This window comes from Fonsecaea pedrosoi (assembly GCF_000835455.1).
Source record: "Fonsecaea pedrosoi CBS 271.37 unplaced genomic scaffold supercont1.2, whole genome shotgun sequence".
NCBI lineage: Eukaryota > Fungi > Ascomycota > Eurotiomycetes > Chaetothyriales > Herpotrichiellaceae > Fonsecaea > Fonsecaea pedrosoi.
Genome location: NW_013550614.1, coordinates 980,777 through 1,007,372, shown reverse-complemented (window position 1 = coordinate 1,007,372; position 26,596 = coordinate 980,777). Strand labels below are relative to the sequence as shown.

The window sequence follows — 26,596 nt, the reverse complement described above, 5'->3', positions numbered from 1 at the left end:
AAAAGGAAACGACATGTCCGACTTTAGGTGCATGTAGCTTGTCGTAGCTAATTACTTCTGGCCAGCGGTGAGATCCGCGATTTCGTGACCTGCGGTGGAGCGGCAGAAGAGGATCAAACGGCGATCTAGTCTATTCGCAGCTCTTATCGACCTCTCTTCATTTCGACACCATCAAGCAAATCTCGTCATTGCATCTCATGTGCTTATAAGTGAAGGTGTCGACGTTGGCTGAAAGTCATGAAGCTAGTCCAACGCTTTGCATTGGCTTTGCTCCCAGTCTATGCACTCCACTCCCACGCCTTGGTCGCCCCCGTGCAGGATCAACAACACGCGATACAACAGCCGTCTTTAGCTCTAGGCGGTCACACTCTCGACCATGGCGAGCTCTCGGATGTGATAGCTGCTTCGCCCTTGTTGTCGCTGCATCGTGCCATTTGTGAAGTCGAATCGATTTCGGATAACGAGGCGGCGGTGGGGAAGCTCCTTGTCTCGATTCTGGAAGCGCACAACTTTACGGTGCTTACGCAGAGTGTGCCGCCGCCATCGGCGCTGGGTTCGACGAGCAGCAGCAGCAGCACAAAGGAGAGGTTCAACATCTATGCCTACCCGGATGTTGCGCAGTATGGACGCTCCGCTGCGTCTGCGGGGGCGGAACGAAGCCTGCCAAAGGTACTCTTGACATCGCATATTGACACGGTCCCGCCGCATATCCCGTACTCGCTGTCTATCCCCAAAAAGGGTGACGACTCTGGCTTTACGACATCGTTCTCGCGCAAGGATATACTCATCTCCGGTCGCGGGACGGTCGACGACAAAGCTTGCGTGGCTGTTCAAATCCAAGCCGCGTTGGACCTGCTCGCAGACACCGCCATTTCCACGACCGTGTCCCCCTCTGACCTTGCGCTGCTGTTTGTGGTAGGCGAGGAAAACAGGGGCGACGGCATGCGCCACTTTTCCTCGTCGAAGCTCTACAAAGACACCCGCAACGACTACAAAGCAATCCTCTTCGGTGAACCCACGGAGGGCAAGCTAGCGACCGGCCACAAGGGGATTGAGATGCTCTCTCTACGCGCACGTGGTAAAGCCGCGCACAGCGGTTATCCATGGCTTGGGAGGAGTGCCAATAGTATGATCCTACCCGCACTCGTGGCTCTGGATAGATTGGGAGATACACCCGAGGAGGAGGGCGGACTGCCCAGGAGCGACAAGTACGGCAAGTCCACGGTGAATGTTGGATTCATGCAGGGAGGTGTGGCGGGCAACGTCGTCCCCGAGTTTGCCATGGCCGACGTGACCTTCAGGCTCGCAGGGGGAACTGTCCCGGACGTCCGCAGAATAGTCACGGACGCGGTGCGGAAGGCCGACCCCGAGGGCTTGTTGGAACTGCAGTTCTCTCAAGGATACGGGCCCATACCGTTGGATGCAGACGTGGATGGTTTCGAAACGATCACGGTGAACTACGGGACGGATGTGCCGAATCTGGATGTCGAGGAAGGGGTCAAGAAGTATCTCTACGGGCCGGGGAGTATTCTTGTCGCCCACGGCAGGGACGAGGGGCTTACAGTGGGGGATATGGAGGAGGCGTTGGAGGGATACAAGAGATTAGTGACGCACGCGTTGAGACTGTAACTCCCCTTGCAGAGGTCATCTGGACTCGAGGTTGAGTCTTCCAGTTTACAACGATAGAAATTGGCGTTGGAGTGAGTATCAGATCCAAATATGAGGTAGTTGGAGACACAGTGATGCCTCACTCGCAGCGGAGCCCAAGGTAATGCCAAGACTAAATGGCGCCATTCCTAATTAGGAGCCCACACATTCGGCAAACTTTCCGTCAACCTTGAATGCGAAAAGTTGTAGCCAAACTGCGCCCAGAAATCAATTTGCACACCAACGAACCCTCACTGTCTCCAGCTTATTCCTCAGTCTCGCTTTCGCCAACTCATCAGACCGTTCAAGATGGCGAAAGAACGCACTGAGAAGTCCGGCATCATTGTCGGCTTGAACAAGGGCCATGTGAGTGTTCTCTTTCCCTGGCCGTGTAGACCCAACCCCCTCCTCTTTCAGGTTGGCCTCCTCCAATCGACAAAAAAATATGGTACACCACGGATGTTTTTAACAGATGGCGAGGAGGAGGATGGTGACGAGAAGGAGGCCAAACTCGACATTTCCCCTTTCAACCCAGATCAATGCCAGCATCCGCAAACAAGCAAGGATACTAATATGTCATTTTTTCCCTCTCACAGAAAGTCACACCCATCACCAACAAGCCTCGGATCTCCCGGCGCAAGGGCGCCCTCAGCAAGCGCACCGCCTTCGTCCGCGAAATCGTCAAGGAAGTCGCCGGCCTGGCACCGTACGAGCGACGTGTCATTGAATTGTTGAGGAACAGCAAGGACAAGCGTGCGAGAAAGTTGGCCAAGAAGCGGGTACGTTTCGACCTACAATACCATCCCTGCTGCTCGCTGTATACACACAAGAAGTCTTTCTGTGGAGATACACGTCCTGCAATCCCAGCCTTGCACTGCGATTTTCGTTGTTCGCACTGTTACTGTTGGACCTGGAACTTGTGTGGAATGCAAACAGGCAACAAAATCGCAAGATCCCTAGAAAGCTAACGTTTTGTGTCATTGTATAGCTCGGTACTTTCGGCCGTGCGAAGAGAAAGGTCGACGAGCTGCAGCGTGTCATCGCCGAGGCCAGAAGAACTGGGGCCCATTAAACATCGCCAACATTTTGTATCCTGGTTCTACTATTGAGCACAAATGCTCTTTGACGACGGAGATGAGAGAGTTGTAAAGTGATGGGGAGAGGGATGAACGGAGTCGACTGTCGAGGCACAAGACCTCTCGAGGCTGGGGAAGGAGAAGACCATTGGGTGGGCGGGATGTTTGCCGATCAACCAGAGACCAAACAATTTCCGAGAGATGGGCAAAAAAAGCATTCTACGGCGCTGTTGAACACGAGGAAATCTGTTCCTTCGAGGCTGGCTGGCTGGCTGGTTGGTTGGTTGTCTGTCTGGTTGATCAGCTAGCTGACTAGCCATTCTACCGGCCGGCAAATCCAAGCCAGCGATCAAGGTCTCCCAGGGGTGCGAAACCTGTAACCTCAGCAGGTTACAGATTGAGACGACAACCTTACTTCCTCAACCTTGGCTTGATCTTTGAAGCAGAAACGAAAAATACCATGCAAAAGAAAAGAACCAAAAACCTCTTCCGCCGGCTTTCCCTGGAACCATTTTTCTTCCCACTTCTTGCGTGGCGGTTCAGAAGACAAGTTTTGTTTCGCTCGCTCTGCCCTTCCCTGCCCTTTACTACCTGCCCTGCGTAACCTGCCTACCCGTATGAAGAAGAGTTCTGCGTGCATGCGACCCTGTTTCTGCCACGAACGCACGATTCCAATTCCAGTGATCTAATGAAAATTGAAGCAGTGTGATGCAATTCAATGCAATAATGAAAATGCGTAGACTCCTCGTCGTCGTCGTGAGTGCCAGCACTCTGCCTGGCTTAGTGAGTGGCATGCCCTACAGTGTTTTCGCTCACCTACTCTTGATGGATCCGTCTGGGAGAGTCTAGAGGCCAGAGACCTACGCCTAGGGAGGCCACTGCAGTGATCAATTCCCCCTTCCCATTCCCACATTACGCTCATATCTCACATCAATCATGTCTCCTCCTCAATTACAACATCTACATGTGTAGATAGGCCAGCAGCCACTGTGATGAAAGATTCCCCCAATCACCGAATACTAACCTCGACTTCGTCCTCGTCCTCAAAGCCGACTTCTTCGACCGTGCTCTCTTTGTCGAGTCTCTCGCCGTCGAAAATCAACCACGGCGTCTTTGCTTCGTCGACTTTCCTCGTCGCCGCGAACCCGCGCATGATCTTGCCGATCGTGGTGTTCGGCCGCACCCGTAGCTGCATGGGTTCCAGGTCCTTGCTTACCAGTCGGATGACGATTGCACCTTTGTCTCTTTCTGCTACTGCTGCTGCCGCCGCCGTTCCCAAGGGAGCTCTTGCAGCTTCTGTGTCGTGCTCTCTTCCCTCCTGGTCTGCGTCGCCTCCGCCCTCGTCCTCATCTTCGCTTCCATCGGCTGAGGAAGTGAGTAGCGATCGTTGTCGTTGTCGAAGACGGTCTTTGTCGCGTAGCCTCTGGTCGTAGAGCTCGGGCGTCATGGCTTCAAGCATGATATGCCCTCCACTGGGGTCCTTGGCGCTGCTGGAGTCGTATCCAGCATCCCCGTCACCGTTCTCCTCCACATCCTCAATGCCCAGGCTTAAGCTTCGTGGTCGCTGCTGGCGGTGGTAATCCTTCTTCAATCCCCGAATGATGCCGCGCATCGTCGTCGAGTCGAACAGTCTCGTCCCTTTCCACGTGAAGAAGACTTGCCTGGCGACCGAGTCTTCGAGGTCGAATTTCCGGCACCAAAATTCCTTGACCTGTTTCAGGGATTGCGATGCCTTGCGCTTGACGATGAGGGAGTTGGTACCGGGGATCTGGGACTGGATCATGATCTTGACTTCTGGGTCATTTTCTGGTTCGGGGGGGTTGTATGTGCGTGCGGCTGACGCCTCGAAGTCTTGGACGGAGTTAGACGAAGCTGGCCGGCTGGTCCCCTGCGAACGCACACCGGCAGGTGAATTCGGATCAATATCTTCGCGGGCAATTGAGGGCTGTCGATCAGCCGGAGTGCTAGATCTCTGCATCGTTTGGCCGCCCTGACGCTGAAGTCGAGCCTTTTCGCGTGCCTTCTGCTTCAGTAGGCGTAGGTATTCATCCTCCTCGTCCGAGTCCTTTTCGGTCAACAGATCAGGTCCCGCGTTCTTGGGCTTTGCGGGGGTGAGTTTGATCAGATCGTCGTCTTCGGTCTCCTCTCCATCTCCGTCATCGAGATAAATAGTGGTACTCTTCACGGCCTTCTTGGACCGTGGAGATGGCCGTGTCTTCGGCGACGCTTCCAGCCCCTCCCACAAGTCCTTCCGCTTCGTCGGTGTGCTGCGCGTCACAGGTCTTCTTTGAACCTTGTCATCCTTCTTCTTCCTCTTCTCAACTTCACTCGCCGAACCGCTCCCAACGTCGCAGTCATCTGCGGATATTCTGCGCTTCTTCGCGGAGGGACCCTCGCTCTTTTTCCTCTTTTCCCCTGCCCCGCCGCTGCGTGCCTTGGCCTTTGCGGCCTTCCTCTCCCGCTGCGCCCTCTCTGCGCGGACAATGTCCTCGTAATTGACATTGCGACTGAAGATTGATCCGGCGCCGCCGCCCGCTGTCAAGGCCGAATTCGTGACCGCAGGTACCGCAGCCCTTACAGCGTACTTGCTGAACAGGGACCGTTTCACGCCGCCGCCACCACCGCCACTGCTAGTCATACTTTCGCGGGGATCGGGGGCAAGTTCCTGGCTGGTCTGGCAGATTCGCTTTGTGCATTCTCCAGGGGAGGTTGGCTTGCACGAGCGTGCGAACGGTGGGAACTTTGGGTTCCTCGAGTCGACGGGCGTAGGAATTTCGAGGCGCGGGGGACAAAGCTCTTTGTGTCTCCCACGCGTTATTGTAGGCGTGCACGCGCGTGATGTTTACGGTGCAAGGGAAAGATGTCCCCGCCAGATTTGGTCGGCAGTGTCGCCGCTTTTGGGGGACAATGCCTAGATGTCTAACAAAGGGCGGATTTTACCTATTAATTATTATTACTCGGTACGAGGTACATTAGTTAAGGTAAACCGCCCTCCCTGCCCCCTTAAACTCACCCTCTAGAGATAGCCTACCAAGATGCCTACCTCTGTATGTGCTCGTGATAGTACTCCCCATATACCGAGTAGAGTCACCCAATTCTGGGGTGTGTTCTTGTCTTATACCACCCCCGTTCTTGATTCGTACTCGACACTTGTACTCGGTACTGTCTCTTCTCCCTCCTCCCTTCTGGCTCGGGGGTATTGGTTGCATTTGCCCTTCACAGCCTCATAAGGCTGGGGGCTGGACTACTTGGACTGGGTGACTGGGCACGACGGGGCCTTGGTGCCACTAACTACCAACTCATTGGGAGGAAATGATGCAGGATCCATGCGGGGTTGTAGATCATTATTGAAATGCCCATTCCCATTCCACCGAGCCCTGAGGAGATCCAACTAATTACTGTTGATCGAAACCTAATCATGGTGAGCACTTCCCCACGGTCGACTTGCTTCTCCTCCCCCAGTTGCCCAATCTCCCTACAGAGGATGATGTGGCTTTTCTCCATCGGCCGGCAAGCGTCCGTGGAGCGAGTGCATGCGAGACGTAATGTTCTTCTGGGTTTGATGATTCGAACCATGTGCGTTCGCATACATTCTGCCATCCGTCTCTCCCACCATATTGAAAACCCTCCGCTGGTTGATAACAAACAAAATGGCAGGATCACAGCTCAATGGTCCCCCCACAGCACGCAGACCCAAACACATCATCATTGTAGGCGGTTCACTCGGTGGCCTCTTCACCGGCGTAGCGCTCAAGCAGCATGGCTATGACACGACAATTCTGGAACGCAACCCAACGAACCTGCTCGAGAACCAAGGTGCCGGTATTGTCGCAGGAGGCGATACCCTCTCCTTCTTCGAACGCTACGACCGTTGCAAGCGACCGGTCGCCGTCACGTCTCACAAACGAATGTATCTCGATCAATCAGGCAAAGTTGTCCATGAGGAAGTCATGAAACAGACCATGACAAGTTGGGACTTGTGCTATTACATGCTCCGCGCCAACTATGACCACCAGCAGAGTGGATACTGCAAAGTCCCCGGACCCCAGCCTGGCGACGGCAGGATCGATTATCGGTATGGCTGTACGGTGACAAGTTTTCAAGAGGAAGGTGATCAGATAAGGGTTTTCTATGATACAACTGATGGCGAGAAGGTGTCGATCGTCGGGAATATGCTTGTCGGCGCTGACGGGCCGAGTTCGACCATCCGGAAGATACTGTGTCCTGAAGTCGAGCGAAAATATGCAGGTTATTGCGTGATAAGGGGCACGGTACCGGAGAACGAGGCAACTGAGGAAGCCAGAAAAGTATTCGTGGAGAGGTTTACTTTCTTCCATGCTCCAGGCATTCAAAATCTGACGTACACCATCCCTGGGATCGATGGGGCGATGGAGCCGGGAAAAAGACTGCTGAATTTTGTCTGGTACACAAACTTTTCCGAAGGCGAGCAAGAGCTTGAAAAGGTGATGACTGACAAGGATGGCAAGCGGAGGCGCCTGACCATCCCACCTGGAATGATGCGGCCCGAGGCTTGGGAGATGGTCAAAAAGCGCGGCAGAGACCGTCTTCCACCACAGATGTCCGAGATGGTCGAGAAGACGAAGAAGCCATTTGTGCAGTGTATCACAGACGTGATCACTCCGACCAATGACTTCTATGGTGGCAAGGTTGTGCTTATCGGGGATGCCCTCGCTGGGTTCAGGCCGCACACCGTCGCTAGTACAAGCCAAGCTGCGTTCGACGTCCTCATGCTCGTCGAGTATCTCAAAACCGGCGACCACGCGGAGTTCGTGCGAAGAACCATGGAGTACGCACGCTTGATCCAGAAAAGAGGCATGAACATCGGAAACCGAAGCCAATTCGAGGACCTGCCACTGCGGGAATACGTCGACGATCGGAACATGATGTCGATAAAGCGAGAGGATCTTGAATTTCCAGAATGGACGCAAGTTCGGGTATAGGACTCGTCGAAGGTAGATGTTCTGCGTCGAGGCGAAATATTGGTGGTTTGAGGCAAAGATCCGGTAGAACCCACTGTTGGAGATGAGCGTTCAGTGAAGGTTCAATCCATCAGTGTAAACTCGACAATCTCATTAGCAGCCTGCCTTGTCCATAAAGTAGGTGCTTCAGCTTCGTGGCCGCAGCCCAGAACGTCGAGGCTGTCTGGATTCTGCCGTTGGCAGAGGCTGGCCAGTGGGTATGTCTTCCGTAGCCAGGTTTTGCTTCACTGTTGAATTTTTCGCCACCGCCTTCTTCACGGCTTGTCTGTCCTCAGGGAGCGTTTGGGGTTTTACTGTTCGGCCGGGTACATTCCCACCGGCTAGCATCTGGACGATCGCTTCGGTCCGCTTCGCTCGATTTTGAGGGGACGCTGTCTGTATGCGCCAGAGCACAGCGTACCGCTCTGACTTGCTCAGAGATTCGAAGAAAGAAGACGCCGCAGGCACGGCAGCGAGGGCGGCAGCAAGATCGTCCGACACAGTTATCGTTGCTGGGCCGTCGTAGGCGCGAGCCCAGCGACCATCCGCTTTGGCAGCATCAACGGCAGCAATGCCCGCTGGGCGCATCTTACCTTCCTGGACCAGTCTGGTCACCGTATTCACGTTCTTTCGGGACCAAATACTTTTCGACCGGCGCGGAGTATATCGCACCAACCACCAGTTCTCATCGAAGCCGTTTGCACGGCCGTCGATCCACCCAAAACATAAAGCTATCTCGACCGCCTCAGCTGACGAAACCGACGGCTCGCAGGCCGACTTCTTCGCGAGCTTAACATAGCATCCAGGGGCAGTGGTGTGCTCACGCTCGAGGAAAGTCTCAAAGTCTCGTGCGGACCGAAAGGTGTAAGTGGGCAGGTCTGTCGGTAGTGGCTTTGGTGACATTGTAGAAAGCCAAGGTTGAGAACTGGTGGGGTTCCAAGACTTTCGTATTCCAAAGACTCCAATCGCCCGAGATCTGACGGTCAGGACAAGATTAGTTCCTCTCGGGGTTCCAGCGAAGTGGAAGTGACAAAAATATCGCGTGAGGAAAAGGATTGTAAGCATAGATCAAGCTCCAGGAAGCGGGATCAGTGAATCTATATCGATCCCGATGGCCGAGAAAAGAAATACTCTGCAAAAGACAGCGTTGGGGAGTTACTTGTTCGGAGAGTAAATGTCGTCTTACATGAAGATAGAACAGTTGTCCGATGATCATGATTGCCAGGCAGCCAGGGAGTGATTGGGAAATACGCACGCTTGGCGCCAAGACGACCCCTTTACGGCCTTTCTTATAATTAACCGTCACCAGAAAGGAAGGTACTACTGACTAGGAAATAAGTGCAGACGAGGGAGTCCTCTGGGTGATACGAGTCATATATTAAGAAATACATGTTAATCATCCTCACCAACCTTTAATGTACATACTATCTGATACTAGAGGTTGTAAAGTGGAGATCCGATATACAGAGGACAGCGAGTCGCCTCTGCCTCCTCTGAGTCAGATCAGATATAAGCCAGCCAAGGCGGCGAGCTTAAAGTTCATGAGGGATTCGTTACTTGATGTGCATGGCTAGTAGATGGCAGATCTTGTCACTTCATTGCCCCACAGACATACCGGTGGCGGGGTGGTCAGTTCTTTTTTCATCACAAGCCTTTGGTGAGCGGTTGATGGTCCACAAGGTTATGTGAGGCCCTAGAAGACAGCGTAGCGTGTTTGGACGTGACCCTGGTGGATCGTGTAGAATTCGTGGGGTCTATTCCGCAGAGGCGCAGCAACAGATGATTGGTATCTAGGGATCATGCTCCTTATAAAGATGGGCGTCAGTAACATTTCATACGATCAATAGGATTTCTCTCTGCACACACACACACACACACACACACACACACACACACACACACACACACACACACACACACACACACACACAAAAGGCCCCTTTTAAACAGTCCGACATTTAGATCATCTTTCTCTGAACCCGTTGGATCTCGACTCGAGGTTCTTTCTTTTGCTCTAGCCTCTGAATCTAGGGTCTCAGCTGGTCTGCCATGCCTTTCGTCGGAAGGAACAATCCGCCTCCAGATACGCTTTACGGAGCGCAGACTGATCCCGATCCATTTCGCGCAGGTCCAGTTCATAAGGTAACATCACTTCATGCCCCTAGGCCTGGACCAAACCGCTTTGCACCGCAAAAAGGCGCATCTGCCCCTCCAACCACAGGAGGTCCTGCCCGTCAACCCATGCAGCAACTCCCTCACCAGCCTGCTCAGGGACCTCAACATCCACCTGTTGCCCTTCCTCAGTCTTCCTCCCTGAATCCAGCAGGTATTAGAGCGAAACCAGCAGGTGTGACACCGCTGTCATTGGGTGTCAATCCACGTCCATCTCGTACGGCAGGGTTCGCAGCAGGTGTCACTCAGCATCCAGGTATGCAAGGTCAGGGAGGACAGCATCCAGGTGTGCAAGGTCAGGGAGGACAGCATCCAGGTGTGCAAGGTCAGGGAGGACAGCAGCCAGGTATGCAAGGTCAGGGAGAACAGCATCCCGAAGAGATACCAGACTGGGAGGTCGGCGACGACGACGTGCTCGGTCTGGCACCACCTCGCCAGAAGATGCGTCGCATAGCTCGCCCGACACATCCAGAGAACATGGATTCACTTGAGAGGACTCAAGCTGCTCTGGCAGCCCACGAAGATTTCGTCTACGGCGAGGGTTGGGACGAAGATGAGGACGAGGAAGGCGAGGGTCACTGGCCTGAAGACGAGGACGATCAGAACCCGACCCACTACGACTACGACCCAGATTACTATCACCGCGAGGATGATGACCCCAACGTTCATTACGGCATTGCCATTTAGGGGGATCAAGTCCGCGACCAACTCCAAATGACATGGCGAACTCGCGAGCGACTGGTTTTTGGTTTGGTTTTCCGTCTCTAGCCTATCGTCCTTTTGTCTCTTTGTACCTGGAGCCTCTCACTGTTTTTTTCTTTTGTTTTTTTCTTTTCTATATATGACCAAATAAAGCGAGAAAGGAACGGAATGGATTCAGTCACTTGGGTTTTTCTAAATTTTAATCAGAAATCAGGAAATGCTCTTGCTACCATTGATCTGTCCTTGTGTCTTCTCTTCACGCTGCCGTACCCGACAGTCTACCCAAAAACTAGCAGGAAGCTGTGTCTTGCAGCGAGAGGCATAATATCGAGTCCTGACAACGTCGACTCGTCGGCTGGTTGATTGGTCAATTGATTCGAAGCTGGGCACGTGTGGAAATGACACATCTACTACCGAGTTGTGTGCTGCTCCCAGTCCACTGGGGTCAGGGGACAGACAGACAGAACTAGAACGGCAGTCTATGAAACGACAGTTTACAAAGGTATTGCAAAAGTGAAAATCTCAACCCCATCAAAAAAACAGACGAAATCAAAAATCAAGAGGGAGGCGTCCCACTTTTCCTATGAGAAGTACTACTACAACTACTGCTGCTGCTCGGTACGTCGCTTCAAAATCTCACACATGGTGGCTATAGGTGAGCATGTGGCGCCCTAGTGACATTTTGTATAGGTGACCAAGGTATCGAAGATTCCTAGGTACATCGTACGTTGTGTTAGGCATCGCCCCCCCCCCTCCCTCCCCCACCTCGGGTAAGCTAAGTACATACATTGGTGCGTGAGATTGTGTACATACCTTCCCTCTTGGAAAGGGGTCCACCGAGGCTTACTATACCTATGTCGGATGTTTATGATAATAGCGTAAACACACCAATTGGTTTTGTACCCAAACTAGGTTAAGTCGTGGCGGCCTCCACACAACTACCTCGTACATATGTAAAAATAGACCGTGCGGCATAAACCCCCCAAGACGCTAGCGAAGCTTCTTAATTAAGCGGTTTTCGTTTAGTTCTTGTGTAATAGCCTCTGACCTATCTTGCCATAGAATTACAGTGGTAAAACTGAGATGGCAGTGGCGGAAATGGAAATTGAGATTAGGAGCGGAATAACTATGTTCCGCGAGTCAGGTGTTTTGTGTTCTAAATAGCCAATCGATAAGCTCCGATAAGGCGGTCCAATTAAATTGCGCCTTTTTTGTCAGTTTTGCCGGTAATACTAGCTCAGCTACGCTTCGCTAGGTCATTCATCAGGATTATTGTAATTACTGGCAACTCTGTAAGATAACTTACCCACATAAAAAAACCCGCCAAGAACTTTACTTTGGCACCAGCTAAACGGAGTCCATATTATTCTATTACATACTCGTGAGGATCCTGCGCGGGTATTATATGGATTTACTATTTCTCGGCTGAGCTGGATAGTCGGGAGACTATCTCCTTGTGATAACAGGCTGGGGAGATGTGGTTAGCGGAGGCGCTTTGGTTAATGTGGTGATGGGATATTGATCTCATCGAGGCAGAGCCACGGGAACGGGTGGCTCTCCCTGTCAGCGGCAGTAAAGAGGGGATGAGGCACGTACGGTAGACGAGTAGAAGTAGGTACCCATAGGCGTCAGATAGACCAGCGGGTTGTCGAGGCCGCCAATCCTCGGCCTCGACAGCTTCCTCAAGCCACAACCCACCAGAGACGTCCCTAAATACATCGGTCCACCACCAACGCCAGAAAAAAGGACCGTTGAAATAACAAACACCATCTGCAATCATTATGTTTCGTGCCCGTGTTTAGAGAGTTCTATTCGTGAGTTCAGGATACGTCCCGTGACAAGTGAAGTCGTTGTGAAACCCGCGGGTACTGGTCGACATTTAGCACTAGCATAGCTTGGGTGAGCAGACAGACATCGTCAGGTCTGGCTATTTCTGTAGCGCGCCCTTCGTGTCTGTTGACCTGTTAAGCGACGAGGCCCTCTATGCAAAATCCGAGTACTCTGCACAGCCCCCGGCTCCTGCAGCTAAAGCTGCCGGGGCGATGCTACCAGCATCATATTCCACTGGACCTAGATGCCATGGGCGATCGATCTAGCACCCTTGATTGGATCCACGAGGGCCCGGTCGAAGTGCCGAAGCAGCTAGATTAATTGTCAGGATCACAAGGCAAATACATACAAGTACACGACAGTGTCAGCTCAGCTCGACGAACGCCTTGTATAGTTCCATCATGGCAATACTCTTGCCCAGGCATGCAAATCTACCGCTCCCAAACATCAGATCCGCTGTTCTCAAGTACCCGGCCTTGACTTCCGGATCAGGATGTAGTCATCTATCAGGCGATACAGATCTGCGTCTGCTCCAAAGATGTCTGTTCCCTGCCCAATCCCCTCGCAACAGAAAGCCACTTCGGTCCCCAGCGGGAAGAAGACTTCGTTGACTGTATCACCCTCAGGGGGAGCGAGTTTGCTCAGAAGGCCAAACAAAGGGGGGGAAGATTCTGATACCTTCCCAGATACAGGCAGATAGATCCTCCAGCTCGGCGGCCTCACTGTACCTGACGATTGGGTAGGAGATTTTGCCGCTCGCAACCCCCTGTCGATCTCGGTAACGACCTTTTGGTACGCCACTGGACTGCCGATCAACAACATCATTGTTATGCGTAGAGCAGAAGACGTCGAATCGGAGCCAGCGATGATCTGCAGGTGTGACTCAGCCTCGGCCTGTGTCTAACTGAGTCCCTTTTGCGACAAAGTGCCCAAGCATGTCCCTTTTGACCTTGGGATCCGGCCGGTAGCGTTCAGCGACTGCTTTTTGAGCGATACCGATGATCCGGCCCAGGCCGAACTCATCTGTGCCTTTCGGAGCCAATATTTTCTGCACCGACCGGCTTTGGATGCATGTGCGCAGAGTATCGTGATTGAGGATCAACTCTATCACCTTGAAGAATTGGTTTGCACTCTCATTGAAATTGGAGAGGTCTCTCTTGGCGGCGACGAAGCCAAAAGCATCCCCAAATGCGATTTGGCTCAGCACATCCAAGGTGAACAAAGATGCCACCAGTGACACGTCAAGAGGCTTCCCGTTATACTCTCGTCTAATCAGGGCTTGCAGCCTCTGCAGCTTCTCGTCAAAGTCGGATTCCAACGTGTCAACCTCTTTCCTAGAATACTTGTCACCGGTCAGCACAATCAAGACCATCAACACCAAAGTTATAGGAAACGCATATAGCTCGGGTGGATTTACTGCCCCTATCGTCTTCGACCTCATCTCGGCATGTCGTCGTTCATCGCGCTCCGAGAAGATGTTGTTAGCTCTGGGGACTAGCTTCATGCCCTCGTACCACGAGCTCCGTGTCCATTTAGACCTAAGAGCACTCATGTGCCCCAGTAGCTCGGGGTCATCCGTGACCAACAGACTGGGGCCTATCCGTGCCGCGACCCTGTATCATAACTGTCTGCCTCGACCTCGTAGTTGGCGCTTGGCCAGCTTACCATATTTCTTGAGCGTCTCTTTCTGGGGGGTTGGCATGCGAGCATTGATGGCCGGTGAAGCAAGCCACAAGCTGGTGAACACAGCTAGAGGGGGTCCTTTGAAGTGGCTAAGCGTCTGGTAACTGCGATAGATTCCAACGAGATAGCTGACCACGCAACCAGCAAACATGAGAGGAATTAGTGTTAGGGCAGTAGAACCCTGTGATGCTGGTGAGCTCGACATGGCGTGCAATCCACACTATCAACAATCGGGAGTGAAAGACGAATTCCAGTGGAGCATTGTTCGAGTCTTATCATCGACTCAATTGAAGCGCGGACACAGAACCTGTCCTCGACCTGTCAGTAGTGCGCGCGAAGATTGGTGCAGCACTTGTACAACATTGATGTCCAAAGGTGGCATAGGAAGAGCTGCAGCCGCACTTCGACGTGTTGGCCAGATATTTCTTCGAACGGGTGCCATTGCGCACCGTCTCAGTTCCACTGCATATCTTGGATCGTCTCGGGTGCTAGAGGATGAGTTCGGGATAGCTTAGGATGAGGGGCCAACTTCAGCCTGTCACATCTGACCTCGTTGATTATTTCGCCACCAACCATGCTAGCTGAGGTATGTCTAGAGTATAGGTCACTCAGAATTGCAAGTGCGACATCTTCATGTTCATTTTGGGAGGAAGAGGGGAAAGATATGCCCAGCTGTTGTTATCCAGGCACTTCTAACGTGCCAAGGGCATTATACTGCACCCTGGGGAACCTCTAGGTAGTCGGAGACAGTCCATAGATGACGGCCCGAGTGCCAATCATGGGTACACAAGGCTCACCATTGGACTTACATCTGCTGCTCTTCCAACTGAAGGGATCGAGCAGTCGTTAAGTGACAGCAACACACCCGGTCAACAGCTTCGGTGGCTTCCAGCATCCATGTATTGGGGAGGGCAATGTTATTTCGGTGGATAGAGGGTCGAAAGATTGTTATGTACAAGTTGTAGTTAAGAACGATGACAGCCTCGTTGCGCCAAGGAATGATTCCGTAGTCTCTCCACACTCTATTGTCTAGCTCCCACGCTCCCTATAAGGCTCTACTCTATCACGCAGCTCAAACCGATCCCCCACAAAACTACAGACTCATTTCATCTGATCCAAATCACACACCCGAACATCTTTCTGACAATCCCTCTTTGATATTTCTCGAAGTCTCGTCTGCTCTGTCTTCACCTCCGTCTCTTTTCTCTCCCTTCACCCTCCGTTCCTGTATCCCGTCCATCCCCTCTCGAAAATGGAAAACCACAACTCGCCCGGAGCTGCGCCCTCGAGTTCGGACCCCAAAGATCCAGCCTCCTTCCTATCCTCGATCATCGGCGTGCCCGTGACTGTGAAGCTCAATTCTGGTGTGGTCTACAAAGGCGAGCTGCAGAGCGTGGACGGGTACATGAACATCGCACTGGAGAAGTGCAGTGAATATGTAGACGGGAAACTGCGACGTAAATACGGTGATGCATTCGTCAGAGGGAATAATGGTACGTTCTTCGACATGCTGCTCCTGCAAACTAGTGGCGCAAAATAGCAGGGGGGGAAACAAAGGAAGGCGATGGTGCTTTCGGCGAGAGTAGCTGCAAGTGAACATGGGAGTTTTGTCAATAAGTAGAGACCTTTGCTGACACAGTGGTGTGTTGATATAGTGCTTTATATTTCCAGCGACTGAGAGCAGTCCATGGCTGGCCAACTGACTGATCAATACACTGGTCGAGTGGAACCGCCAGATGGCAAGAGGAGGGGACAATCATGTGCATACCATGCGTGGCCGATAAATGCTCAAAAGGAGCGCCACGGACGATCATAAGACCTGGAACAGTCGTCCCTTGATACGCATTCTGGATTCATACACTGCCTTGTCGAGCTTATCCGCCACTTGAACCTCGAGCAGGAGTGATCACGAAGGGGGGAGGAGGGCAACAAGTCGACTCGAGTTTGCGAGCCCTCACACGAGGTGTAGCTCTAAAGAGGAGCCATTGGCAACGTTTACAGGAACGTCCGAAGGCGATGTGCGAAAATACTATGTTTGGTAACGACAAATCTAGCCACTGCTCTTGAGCGGCTCAGCAGGGATTTTTTTCGTCCAGAAGAACACGGTTCTCCCATGGACAGCGATCAAACCATCTCGATCAATCACGGTTCCCTCTGACCTCAGACTGTCGTCGAATGCTTTTCTCACCTTGTCCAGTTCTTCACCCTCTAATATCGCGAGTTGACTCAACGTCCTCAACCTGGCCCAGATATCTTCCTTCGACAGCCACGATGTGAACTCAACACTCCCTTCTCCCAACGGCAGCCCAAACAGTGGGTTGGCGAATGTTGCACTCAAGGGGTTACTCGCCGTCTGGTCCTCGAACACTTGTCGCCATTTCTCGTGTCGAAAGCGTGGCGACCCGTCCTCGAACGTCCAAATCACGTCGCGCATGGCTTGCTCCCACCCCGGATGAATCGTCCACGATTTTGGTGAATTGTCTGCGTCATGGCCAGTGAGCTTTCCGGCTGTTTCAATCGCGGGTGACCACCCATACAGTCATCGATATTCCAAATCATGCCAAATACACCTGCTGGTCGGAGTGTGCGAGCAATCTCTTTCAACGCCTCACTGTTGGCAAACCTTGAACGAAAGCCATCAGATCACCAGAAAGATTTCTGTGGAAATGCTTGGGACGTACCAATGAAACGACTACGGGCTGGATCAGAATAAACCCGTTCCGGTCAGGCACCGTCTGAACTCACCTGCGATGCTATGAGACACGCAAGAGACTCATCAGCGATGCCTGGCATGTTGTCGGCGGTGCCTTTAAGAACCCGTACATGGGCAAGGTGTTTCTGCTCCAGTTGCGCCCGCATGCCGTCGTGAGGCTCTATAGCGACGATATCATATTCTTCTGGTCTTCTCGCCAAAATCTCGGTGAATTTCCCAGTACCGGCCGCCAGGTCCGCAATCTTTGCGCCCTCGACGCCCGCGACTTCACAGGCTTCGAGGAGGCGTTGGACCGCTTCATCTGGATAGGTCGGACGATGAGCATCATAGGCTGCAGCAGGCGCGAAGCCACTCTGGGCTGGCTCCGCTATCTCCGAGTGTTTCATAACTCGAGTGTCGAGGGAAGATGGCGAAGGACAACCAGAGCAGATTTGAAAGTCGCATGCATACAACAAAGTAGCACGACCAGGTACCAGTGACCGTAGCACGTGGGAGAAAGGCGCGATGAGGGGTAACAGAAAATCACCTCAACCCCGCAACAATGGCGTGCAGATGGAAAAAAAAGTTGGTGGCGGACCAGATTGAAACCAATTTCACGCAGACAATAGTGAGACCAACGCCAAACATCTTCCTTGTGCATTCCAGTCCTGGTTCCCAAAACCTCGAATCGTTTCCTAGATCTCTCCCAGTCATGGTGCTACAGGCTATCCAGTATGAACCCGCTTCGGCCGATGCCTCCCCCTCGTTACGGATCCTCGATCAGCTGCTCCTACCACACCGAACCGCCTATGTTCCGATACGAGACTGCGAAGAAGCCCATGCCGCGATCAAACAGATGAAAGTTCGAGGGGCCCCGGCCATCGCCATCGTGGCGGCTCTAGCCCTGGCCGTCGAGGTGGGACGTGAGATCAGGAACGGGACGCTGGCTGCAGCAGCTCCGGAAGAGGTCAAGGACAGCATAGGCCAGCGGTTGGACTATCTAAAGACGAGTAGACCGACGGCGGTCAATCTCGGAGATGCAGTCGGCAAGCTCAAGATCGTGGCCAAGAAGGCCACATTGCAGCCGGGAGCGTCTGCGGGGTCTGTTGCCCGAGCCTACATTGCCGCTGCAGAACGGATGCTGGTGGACGATGTCTCCGACAACAAGGCTATTGGGGAGCATGGAGCTCGTTGGATCGAGGAAAACACCGCTGCCGGAAGGAAACGAAAAGCAGACAAGAATCAAGAGCTTGCGATTCTGACACATTGCAACACTGGGTGAGTGCAGAAACACTAGCCAGGCGAGAAACATTTCAGGAAGGGAACTGATGTTTGAACAGATCTCTGGCAACTGCAGGATATGGCACGGCGCTAGGTGTCATCAGATCACTGAGAGCCGTCGAAATGCTCACCCGAGCATACTGCTCAGAGACTCGCCCCTACAACCAAGGTTCACGGTTGACGGCATATGAACTCGTCCACGACGAGATCCCGGCCACGCTCATAACGGACTCGATGGCTTGTGCACTGATGGCTAGAGAAGGAGACCGTCTGGCAGCCATTGTTGTTGGAGCCGACAGAGTCGCAGCGAATGGCGACACAGCCAACAAAATCGGAACACATTCTCTGGCTGTACTTGCCCGTCATCACGGGGTAAAATTCCTAGTTGCCGCTCCTAGGACAACCATCGACCGAGACACGGTATCGGGGAAGGACATTGTAATCGAGGAAAGAGCACCGGAAGAGGTAACAAGGATTAAGGGTCCCAGAGTTACGGTAGACGGAAAGTTACTTCTGGACGAAGGTTCAGAGATGGTGAGCACCGCTGCAGTTGGGATTGATGTATGGAATCCAGCCTTTGATGTGACCCCAGCAGAACTCATCGATGGAGTCATCACTGAAGTCGGAGTCATCGAGAAGGTAGATGGGAAGTTCAATTTCGGGATCATTTTCCCTCAACCCTGAGTCGCTTAGACCGTTTGGGAATCACACGACTCGTAAACCCTTGACTGGTGACCACCATGTTGGGTCAAGAGAACGAGCGGAAATACCAAGTGGAGCAATGGAAGCGACCTGTATTGGCGTTGAAGGGCGTTGACGCGACCATGACGATCGGGAACCGATTGGCTCTCAGGTCTCGGTCTCGGACCATGTGAAAGGTGGTGGCCACGTGTCTGACAAGAAGGACCAGGCTGGGGAAACGCTGACCTACTTGGCATCAGAGGGTTTTGATGAGGGCTCCTGCAAACTTGACTCAGAAGGCTGTTCAAAGCTGGCTAAGAGCTGGTCAAGCTGTTTGTGGATGCCATCAAGCTTGGCCTCAAGAGCTGAAGCCGTTGACTCCGCCCTGTGCCACTGTCAGAAAAGGGTAATCCATACGGCCGTTTCACATGGGGCATACTGTGCGACTTCTTCGAATGCCTTTTCTCCAGCAAGAGGTTGTCAAATAGTCAGCGGAGTCGGGCGGAATCGCATCAGGCTCGACTGCCGATTCTCATACCTTTGTTAATTCAGACATTAACAGCCGAGGGTTGTTCATGTCAAGGTCATTGTCTGATTGGGCCTGATCGTCCACATTCTGGGAGGTAGACTTCCGTTGTGCCATTTGGGAAAAGCCGGAATCGTGATGGGTCAGCTTTGTCAAGGGATCATTCAAAAAGGTTCCGGATATCGATGGGAGCCCAAAATGTAGTGAGCCTGACAGAGCCTTTGAATGTCAGGGTCTGGGGTGGTTCGGCTGAGTTCGCGGGCGGGATGGTTGTAGGTTGAGAGGGACTATGGAAGACTATCGATGGCCATGGAAGCCGGTGTGCATTGTTCAAGTCCAGCGGACAGAGAGCGGAAGAAATGAGTTTTGTTGCGAAGCGAGGGAGAAAAGCGGGCCAGGGATCAAGTCGCAGGCAGCGCAGGCACCGCAGGCAGCGCAGGGAGGGCGCAGACAGTTATCGATAATGCCCAGCCTGGCCACATGTGGTTTAGTGTCATTTGTAACCCACGCGGGAGTCAGACTGCCAAGAATCGTCACCCACTCGGCTGCATCGAATCTCTCTACTCGGTACTTGTCTGTATTCTGTATCACCTCCTCGGGGCCTATTGACCTTTGCCCGTGTTTGTGATGGCCAATAATTAGCCTTTGCTTGTAGTGGTTGATACCCTGAGCATATTTACCCAAGGTTTCTGGTTTTTAACGGGGGTTTACCTGCACGTGGATGAAGTCGAATCAAGGCCATTATTTTTGACGGCAAGATCAATCCCTTCCCTTCCGTTGTCTATATCCATGATGTCCATATGTCCTCCAAAACCTCGATTCGCATTGATGGAAGAAATCCATATTTGTTTTGAGAGCTCTTAGCGGATCCTATTGGTTCACATAGAGCAAGTTTCTTTTTTCGAGGTTTCGGTGAGCGGATCCTCACGGTCTTCGTCATGGGGAACATAACCCGCTTAGACACTTTGTCTGCGGCCGATTGACCCCACCGAAAGGCCTATCAACCAAGCCATTTGGACTGAACCCAGGCTTCCCCATTATCTTATGTTGGCTATTTTTCAAAAGCATTTGTATTATTCACTTCAACAGTCCTCATTCGTTGTGGCCTGACAAAAGGAAGTCGCAATCAAAAGACAGAGACTTTCCACGGTATGTCCCGTCAAGCAAGTGTTGCCTCCAAACTTAAAATAATGTCGCGCTTATTGACGCTGCCGAGTCCCGATGTTTGATCCCAGTTTGACATCAGCATCAGGGATGGGATCAAGGACAACGCATCTCCAGTTCACCAAGTCGAAATAATCAGAAAGCGGACAAGGTGGAAATATTTCTAGGACTTGTCGAGGTCTTTGGACTATATCTTGATGATATACAAGTACGAGTAGGTAGGTATTCACTTACCAGGCCACGCTACGAACTCGTTTTTTTCGGCACCGGATATCCGACCGATCATTACTGCATTTCGTCATTGAAATTGCCCCGGCTAAGGCGCATGGTGCCCGCTAACCCCCCTGGGACGCAGGACCAGACGAAGGGCGGCTCCAGGGGTCCCGAGCCAGTCAATTCTCGGGATCCAGGACGCATCGAAACAGGAATTCAATCTTGTGTTCAGGGCCAATCCCCCCATTGCAATTCTGGAAAGGCCAACATTCGGGGGTTTTCGTCACTACTCGTACGAGTACGAATTTGGGGGGGGAAGGGTGGAAATCCTGGGTCCGCGGGAGCTTTGGCTCAGATCCAGGCTAAGGCTTAGGTCAACCAAGGCTGTCGCTGGGAATCGAGCATTTGGCCGGCCATCTCACCAAACTGACCTGTCTCCCCATGTCCGTGCCGATGGGACAAGCCGTCGAGATCGCACTTTTCGACTACAATCGGACTTGTAGCACAGCTGGTCTGTGAACCTGCATCCACATCTGGGTTGCATCTGCTCTCTACTTTTGTGGAATCGTTTCCTTTAGCATGGACCCTGTCATGGCATGGCGAAAGATGGACAGCCCGCTCTTTGCTTTTTTACTTGAACGCTAGATCGACGGCTTGCATTTCCTGTCACGTTCATCAAGCCTCCGCTTCTGTGCATGTTGTCGATCTCCAATTGATCTTATCGGCGCCAAGTTTGTAAAGTTATGTCTGTCCAAGTCGACTCAGCATTTGACAAAGGGCCTTGTACCCCATTCAAACGGCCCAACCCTTGCAGCAGTTTGCTTCCATTCCAGGGGGTCAGGGCCATCGGGACAATCAACGACCTTGGAGCGTCATTCACGAAAATGACCCTCGGGACAGGTTCTGGAGGCGGTGTGTCTAGGGATACTCGATGGAGAACCTCAGCTGCGATCGCAACAAGTCAACGGGAAGCAAAAAAATGAGTTGGACACCACTTGTCAGCAGGGAAAGACCACCATCCTCAGATGGAGCACCTCATCTTTATATATTGGTTATTTTGTTTTTCGAATCTACATAGTACATAGTGATGCGAATCGGGCATCTGCTTCCGCAACCATGGAACTTGGACAAATTCCCCCTCCAGGAAACCACAGACGACGCATCATCCCCAAACGGAGAGCCATGGCTGATGCGGTCATCAGGCAAATAATCCATCCACGGTGGTGATGGTGTGGTCCCACGCAGGTACCATAGGGACCATAGGGACCATAGGAACCATGTTCTGAGTATCTGGGGCCCATGGCTCCCCACAACAGGGCTTAATCGACTTGTTGTTGGTGGGCGGGGATTGGGCGGGCGAAGACTGCTCCAGACTAACGCCAAAGTATCACCCTTGGGTCCCCTCCTCGCCCTCTGAGAGCCTAAAGAGCTCTGACAGCTCGGTTACGGGAAATGGAGCTAAAAGAGGAGAGGCTACGAAGCTGCGTGAACCTTACAACCAAGCCACTACAACCACCCACCCCCAATATCATCCCCCTTCCCACCACGGCTCCTTTACCCTTGGTTACCCTTATTCCTGCGTCGCTAGTCGGCGAATGGCGGCACAGCACGCGGACGCTTCCCTCTTGCATCATCTGATTCTCTGTTGCTCCACGGCTTCACACACAGCGAAATTTTTACTTGGCCCTTCTTTTCAACCACCCATCACTCCTTATCCCAGATCAAATGAACAGCCTATAGATCGATTTTCCCGGGCCTCTTCCCGCCCATTCTCCCTTTCTATCCGTACACTGGCGCCAGTCGCCTCCCGTTTTTTTTTTTTTTTTTGGGTCAGATCATATCCAAAGGTATTGGCGGGGGCTTTCCTCTCTCGTGAGTCTATTTCGGTCGCTACGGGTCAACGCCTTCAACCTACAGCCAAAGGCCATCTTGGGAGACGCGTGGTGTGCCACCTTGTCGCCATCGGAAACACATTTTTCCCTTGTCAAAGATCTAGATATCCATTTTGAGCTCCTGGTACTCCGAACTCGATCCGAATTGGATCCGAATTGGAGCCTCATAGCCCGGCTTCCCGTCACCAGGGTCTTAACAGTTGTCCAACTCTTGTGCCTCAACCCCCCACCACATGCCACTGGAGACAGTTGTGGTATTTGAGGCTGATCACTCGAGACCCTGAATGACATTGACCCTGTTTCGTTGCCATCACTATCTCGGTCATCGATCCCCTCAATCGAACCAACTCTGGGGGAGAAAAGCTGTCTCCCCTTCTGGGCAGCATCCTGAAGTTCTTGTATTGGAACCCAAGTTGCGCACAAAAACACATTGCCTTCAGTGCAATATCAAAAACCTCACAACACTGCCATCTAATCTATTTGTGGTCGGAAACCTAGCCTAAAGCATTGATTCTGTATACATCCGACCGTTTGAGACGTACCTCCCCCAACCCTATTCGGGCGGGTTGACACTCCCTCCACGGTTGAGATCTGCGTTGTCCTGCTACGACATTTCCACATGAGAATCGAGTCAGCCGGTACCGCGATTCATCGGACAGCTTGCGAGGCGTTTCGCCCTGATTGAACTGTCTCGTCGTCTTGAGATCCCTGTCGCCTCGACTTTGCAACAGCCTTGGTGTCAATGAACAACTACCTGTGCGTGAATGACCGATCTCGCACCCCATCTCGAGCGCCTTGGCCTTGAGCAATACCTCGATGCTTTCATCGGCGAAGGATTCGACACTTGGGAGACTCTGACAGATATTCAAGAGAGTGACTTGTGAGTTTGTCAAATATACACATTACGAGGTGCCTAATATACTGATTCTGTGCTAGTGACGCTCTCAATGTTAAACTAGGCCATCGTAGGGTGAGTTTGTGGTGACTGTTATCTTGGGGAAGGAGTCGCTGACGCATGGATAAAGAAACTTCAGCGTGCAATCGCCGAATATCGAGGGGTTTCTTATGAACGCCTTTTTGGCTCTCCTGCCCAGGAAGCGCTCTTAGAAACCAGTAGGGGGTTTGATGCTGGCGCGGGATCTTCCCTGGGTCCAGAGCGGCCGTCTGTCCCTCCTCCCGAGACCAAACGAAAGTACCGACGCCATCCTAAACCGGACGAGAATGCTCCCGAACGCCCTCCTTCAGCATACGTGATCTTTTCCAACAAAGTCAGGGAGGAGGTCAAAGATCAAAACCTTTCCTTTACCCAGATAGCTAAGCTCGTCGGGGACCGATGGCAGAAATTGGACCCTACTGGCAAAGAGCCTTTCGAGGCCCAGGCGAACGCCGCCAAAGAGAAATACAACATCCTGCTGTCGGCCTATCGCAAGACCGACGAGTACAGGGACTATATGGCTTACCTGTCAGAGTTTAAAGCCAGACACGGACAGCCGTCGGAGCCAAAGCGGCCTAAGCTGGAGCAGGAATCCAGCGGGAGTATCATCTCGACCAAGTCAGTCGAGGCCAACCCAGAAGTGGCATCACAGGCATCTGGGCATTTCCGAGGCGGGTCGATTGGGTCTTCAGCATCTTCGCCATTTATTGGAGGGACAATTCACCCCAGCGGTTCAGGAGGGTCGATACAACAACGACCGCAATTGCCTTCGTCGCGTAGCGGAACCCCTCCTTCAGTGCAACAAGGTCGGGAGTACTTTCGTCCCGGTCTACTGTCTAGCCAGAGTTCGGTCTCTGATGAGTCTTCTACAGTGCGGAGTGAAGTACCCGATCCGCTGATACGGGCGGCTGGTTTATCGTTGGGTGCAGGGTCAGGTACACCTCCCCTACCGGCACTGCCACCGAGTGCGTCGTCCGTCGAGTCTACGGGGTCTCCCGATCCTCTCGCAAGATCAAGGCTGTCGTATTTTGTACAGCAGCAGCAACAGCAACAACATCAGTCAGCACCGCCCGCGCCCCAACCTCCGCCACCAGCAGCGGCAACAGCTCCAATCCCTCCCCCTCCCACCTTTGGCAGCGTCCCGCACGGGCAAAACGCCCTGTCCTATCCGCCGACTTTACCCTCGCCAACAATGCAGGAATCGTCGTGGAGGAATCGTCCACCGGACTTTCGAGGTTACCAAGAGACACCAAGGCCCTCCCACGCTCCCATACATCTCCCCAGTCCAGGCCGAGAACAGTTGAGTCCGACTCAGCTGCCGCCAATCCTGTCTCACGAACGACCAGCCGAGTTCCCTCAGGGGCCGGGCTCAAGAAGTCTGCCCCCTCCACCTCGAACGGGTCCGATGGGTACCGCTACTCTTCTGCATCTCGGCCGTGCCATGGAACAACCCCGACCCAGGGCCACCGATCCCCTACAACTACGACACCCAGGGCGCGATGACAGCCGACCCGGCCTCAATCGATCGGAGAGCGATGCCGCCAACACATTAGCTGGACTGGCAACAGGAGTTCCTCGCCCAGACGCGACGAGGCCTCACACCCACCCACCACTTCCACGCCCTCCACGGCGATCTCCATAGACAGTCGGCATTCAGCTCTGAAGGACGACGACCCCTGTGGATAATATGAGCTTTTTGTGGCGAAGAAGGAGCAGACACGTGATTTAGAACTGCCAGAGAAGCATTTTTGAGATATCATTTACAAACGTTTATACTTCGGCATGGCTATGATGAACAGAAAAAAGATACTCGTATATGCATGTTTAATACATTCACCCTCATCACAATGCCGAGGACGTATGCATCACACGGCGGATACTGATTAATGTCTACTCATTGTTCTTTTTCGGCTCTGGCTTGTCCTTTTGTAGTGCCACATCTTGTCAACCCCATCATCCGGCTTGCGAATACTCGTAGAGGAGCGAGCATGCCGTTTGCAGGTGTAGGATTTCGGCGTGGCAGCCGATGGGCTTTTGTCTCTCATAGGCGGATGTTTGCCTGTATTTTGCTCAACGCAATCTTACAGAAACCGTCTGCCCCACCACGGTAGACTAGTACTGGCCGTTCAAGGACATGACCTGCACCGAGAGATAGGCATAATGGGTACGAGTATGTTAGAACTCTGGGACAGGGCACGGACGGTACGAATTCATGACCATCTCGTCTGGCATGGAGTTGGTTGGATGTCTCTTGAGGGTTCGGCTAGATTGAGTCGCATTCGCCCTAATCTGCGTCCGCGTTACCTGGGGACCCCTGTAGCCCGCGTGTCGCGTATTTTCGAGAGGTATCGAGGTCATTGGACGTTGGCAAGGGAGGAAGGCTCTGGTAGACTTTGCCCGGGGGTGGGGGATAAAGGTAACCTCGTCCGCAGGACGGGAGCGGAACTCGGGGGGCGTTTGTTTAGTAACTGCGCCAGCGGCGTTCATTTCAATGAAGGGACGAATCGAGATGCAAGACAAAGTAACAAGGCAAGGCTAGCAGGCTAGTCATGCCTACGGCAGAATGAACAGGAGTTGAAGGTTGAAAGACCGTTGAAACGGCTTGGCCAGGAAGATGGTTTGCTGGACGCTGTGTCCGTCGAGCAGAATGTGTCAATCATGCAGTGCGAGCGGAGCTGGACATGCGGCCAATCAGCGGCCGCTGTGGCACTTTCTTCTTCCAACCTCATCTTAAATGTCGCATCAATCACCACTCGCTTCGTCGCAACAGCCTCTGCATCGGGGATTCGTTACCAGATTTGTTTCTGCTCATACCTGTCATCTTACCTGCTCCGGAGAAGTCCCCACGTTTCATGACCCTCGCCCTCAATCTCCTCCAAGGCGCCAAGCTAGGCGAGTATCAACTCCTTCCACAGCCTGCCGTGATGACTTGCAGTCCAATCGTGCGCCTCGATAGCCATCTCTCGGCAGATTGGGGCCATCAAAGCTTCGATACTGTGCTTGATATGCTTGATTGTCTTCTCGAATCAACCTCATGTTCACCACCGGCTCTCTAGGATCTGGGCCTCGGATGTCTTCGCGACCTTCTCAATATGTCCTTCCCTCCGTGATGCTCGTCCGCTCC

General features: G+C 52.8%; 12 protein-coding genes across 12 annotated transcripts; 7 read left to right on the top strand and 5 right to left on the bottom strand.

The window, feature by feature from the left end:
• Positions 1-237: 237 nt before the first annotated feature.
• Positions 238-1,629, top strand: Z517_02328 (uncharacterized protein; the record flags this gene model as incomplete). The annotated part of the gene is made up of 1 exon (XM_013431439.1): positions 238-1,629. The coding sequence occupies one exon, from the start codon at positions 238-240 to the stop codon at positions 1,627-1,629; it is 1,392 nt and encodes a 463-aa protein (XP_013286893.1).
• A 327-nt stretch (positions 1,630-1,956) lies between these two features.
• On the top strand, positions 1,957-2,719 carry Z517_02327 (60S ribosomal protein L36; the record flags this gene model as incomplete). Its single annotated transcript, XM_013431438.1, has 3 exons — positions 1,957-2,013; positions 2,244-2,426; positions 2,636-2,719. 3 exons carry the CDS (start codon positions 1,957-1,959, stop codon positions 2,717-2,719), a joined length of 324 nt encoding a protein of 107 aa, XP_013286892.1.
• A 1,013-nt stretch (positions 2,720-3,732) lies between these two features.
• Z517_02326 (uncharacterized protein) lies at positions 3,733-5,361 on the bottom strand (the record flags this gene model as incomplete). Its single annotated transcript, XM_013431437.1, has 1 exon — positions 3,733-5,361. The coding sequence occupies one exon, from the start codon at positions 5,359-5,361 to the stop codon at positions 3,733-3,735; it is 1,629 nt and encodes a 542-aa protein (XP_013286891.1).
• A 1,012-nt stretch (positions 5,362-6,373) lies between these two features.
• Z517_02325 (uncharacterized protein) lies at positions 6,374-7,684 on the top strand (the record flags this gene model as incomplete). The annotated part of the gene is made up of 1 exon (XM_013431436.1): positions 6,374-7,684. The coding sequence occupies one exon, from the start codon at positions 6,374-6,376 to the stop codon at positions 7,682-7,684; it is 1,311 nt and encodes a 436-aa protein (XP_013286890.1).
• A 165-nt stretch (positions 7,685-7,849) lies between these two features.
• Positions 7,850-8,605, bottom strand: Z517_02324 (uncharacterized protein; the record flags this gene model as incomplete). The annotated part of the gene is made up of 1 exon (XM_013431435.1): positions 7,850-8,605. One exon carries the CDS (start codon positions 8,603-8,605, stop codon positions 7,850-7,852), a length of 756 nt encoding a protein of 251 aa, XP_013286889.1.
• A 1,146-nt stretch (positions 8,606-9,751) lies between these two features.
• On the top strand, positions 9,752-10,561 carry Z517_02323 (uncharacterized protein; the record flags this gene model as incomplete). Its single annotated transcript, XM_013431434.1, has 1 exon — positions 9,752-10,561. One exon carries the CDS (start codon positions 9,752-9,754, stop codon positions 10,559-10,561), a length of 810 nt encoding a protein of 269 aa, XP_013286888.1.
• Positions 10,562-12,868: 2,307 nt separating this feature from the next.
• Positions 12,869-14,294, bottom strand: Z517_02322 (uncharacterized protein; the record flags this gene model as incomplete). The annotated part of the gene is made up of 3 exons (XM_013431433.1): positions 12,869-13,306; positions 13,356-14,002; positions 14,072-14,294. The coding sequence occupies 3 exons, from the start codon at positions 14,292-14,294 to the stop codon at positions 12,869-12,871; spliced, it is 1,308 nt and encodes a 435-aa protein (XP_013286887.1).
• A 1,047-nt stretch (positions 14,295-15,341) lies between these two features.
• Z517_02321 (U6 snRNA-associated Sm-like protein LSm6) lies at positions 15,342-15,629 on the top strand (the record flags this gene model as incomplete). Its single annotated transcript, XM_013431432.1, has 1 exon — positions 15,342-15,629. The coding sequence occupies one exon, from the start codon at positions 15,342-15,344 to the stop codon at positions 15,627-15,629; it is 288 nt and encodes a 95-aa protein (XP_013286886.1).
• A 510-nt stretch (positions 15,630-16,139) lies between these two features.
• On the bottom strand, positions 16,140-17,188 carry Z517_02320 (uncharacterized protein; the record flags this gene model as incomplete). The annotated part of the gene is made up of 4 exons (XM_013431431.1): positions 16,140-16,570; positions 16,627-16,712; positions 16,771-16,781; positions 16,835-17,188. 4 exons carry the CDS (start codon positions 17,186-17,188, stop codon positions 16,140-16,142), a joined length of 882 nt encoding a protein of 293 aa, XP_013286885.1.
• Positions 17,189-17,493: 305 nt separating this feature from the next.
• Z517_02319 (S-methyl-5-thioribose-1-phosphate isomerase) lies at positions 17,494-18,746 on the top strand (the record flags this gene model as incomplete). The annotated part of the gene is made up of 2 exons (XM_013431430.1): positions 17,494-18,059; positions 18,122-18,746. 2 exons carry the CDS (start codon positions 17,494-17,496, stop codon positions 18,744-18,746), a joined length of 1,191 nt encoding a protein of 396 aa, XP_013286884.1.
• Positions 18,747-18,989: 243 nt separating this feature from the next.
• On the bottom strand, positions 18,990-19,386 carry Z517_02318 (uncharacterized protein; the record flags this gene model as incomplete). The annotated part of the gene is made up of 3 exons (XM_013431429.1): positions 18,990-19,128; positions 19,183-19,202; positions 19,282-19,386. The coding sequence occupies 3 exons, from the start codon at positions 19,384-19,386 to the stop codon at positions 18,990-18,992; spliced, it is 264 nt and encodes an 87-aa protein (XP_013286883.1).
• Positions 19,387-23,302: 3,916 nt separating this feature from the next.
• Positions 23,303-25,114, top strand: Z517_02317 (uncharacterized protein; the record flags this gene model as incomplete). The annotated part of the gene is made up of 3 exons (XM_013431428.1): positions 23,303-23,418; positions 23,475-23,508; positions 23,564-25,114. 3 exons carry the CDS (start codon positions 23,303-23,305, stop codon positions 25,112-25,114), a joined length of 1,701 nt encoding a protein of 566 aa, XP_013286882.1.
• Positions 25,115-26,596: the final 1,482 nt, after the last annotated feature.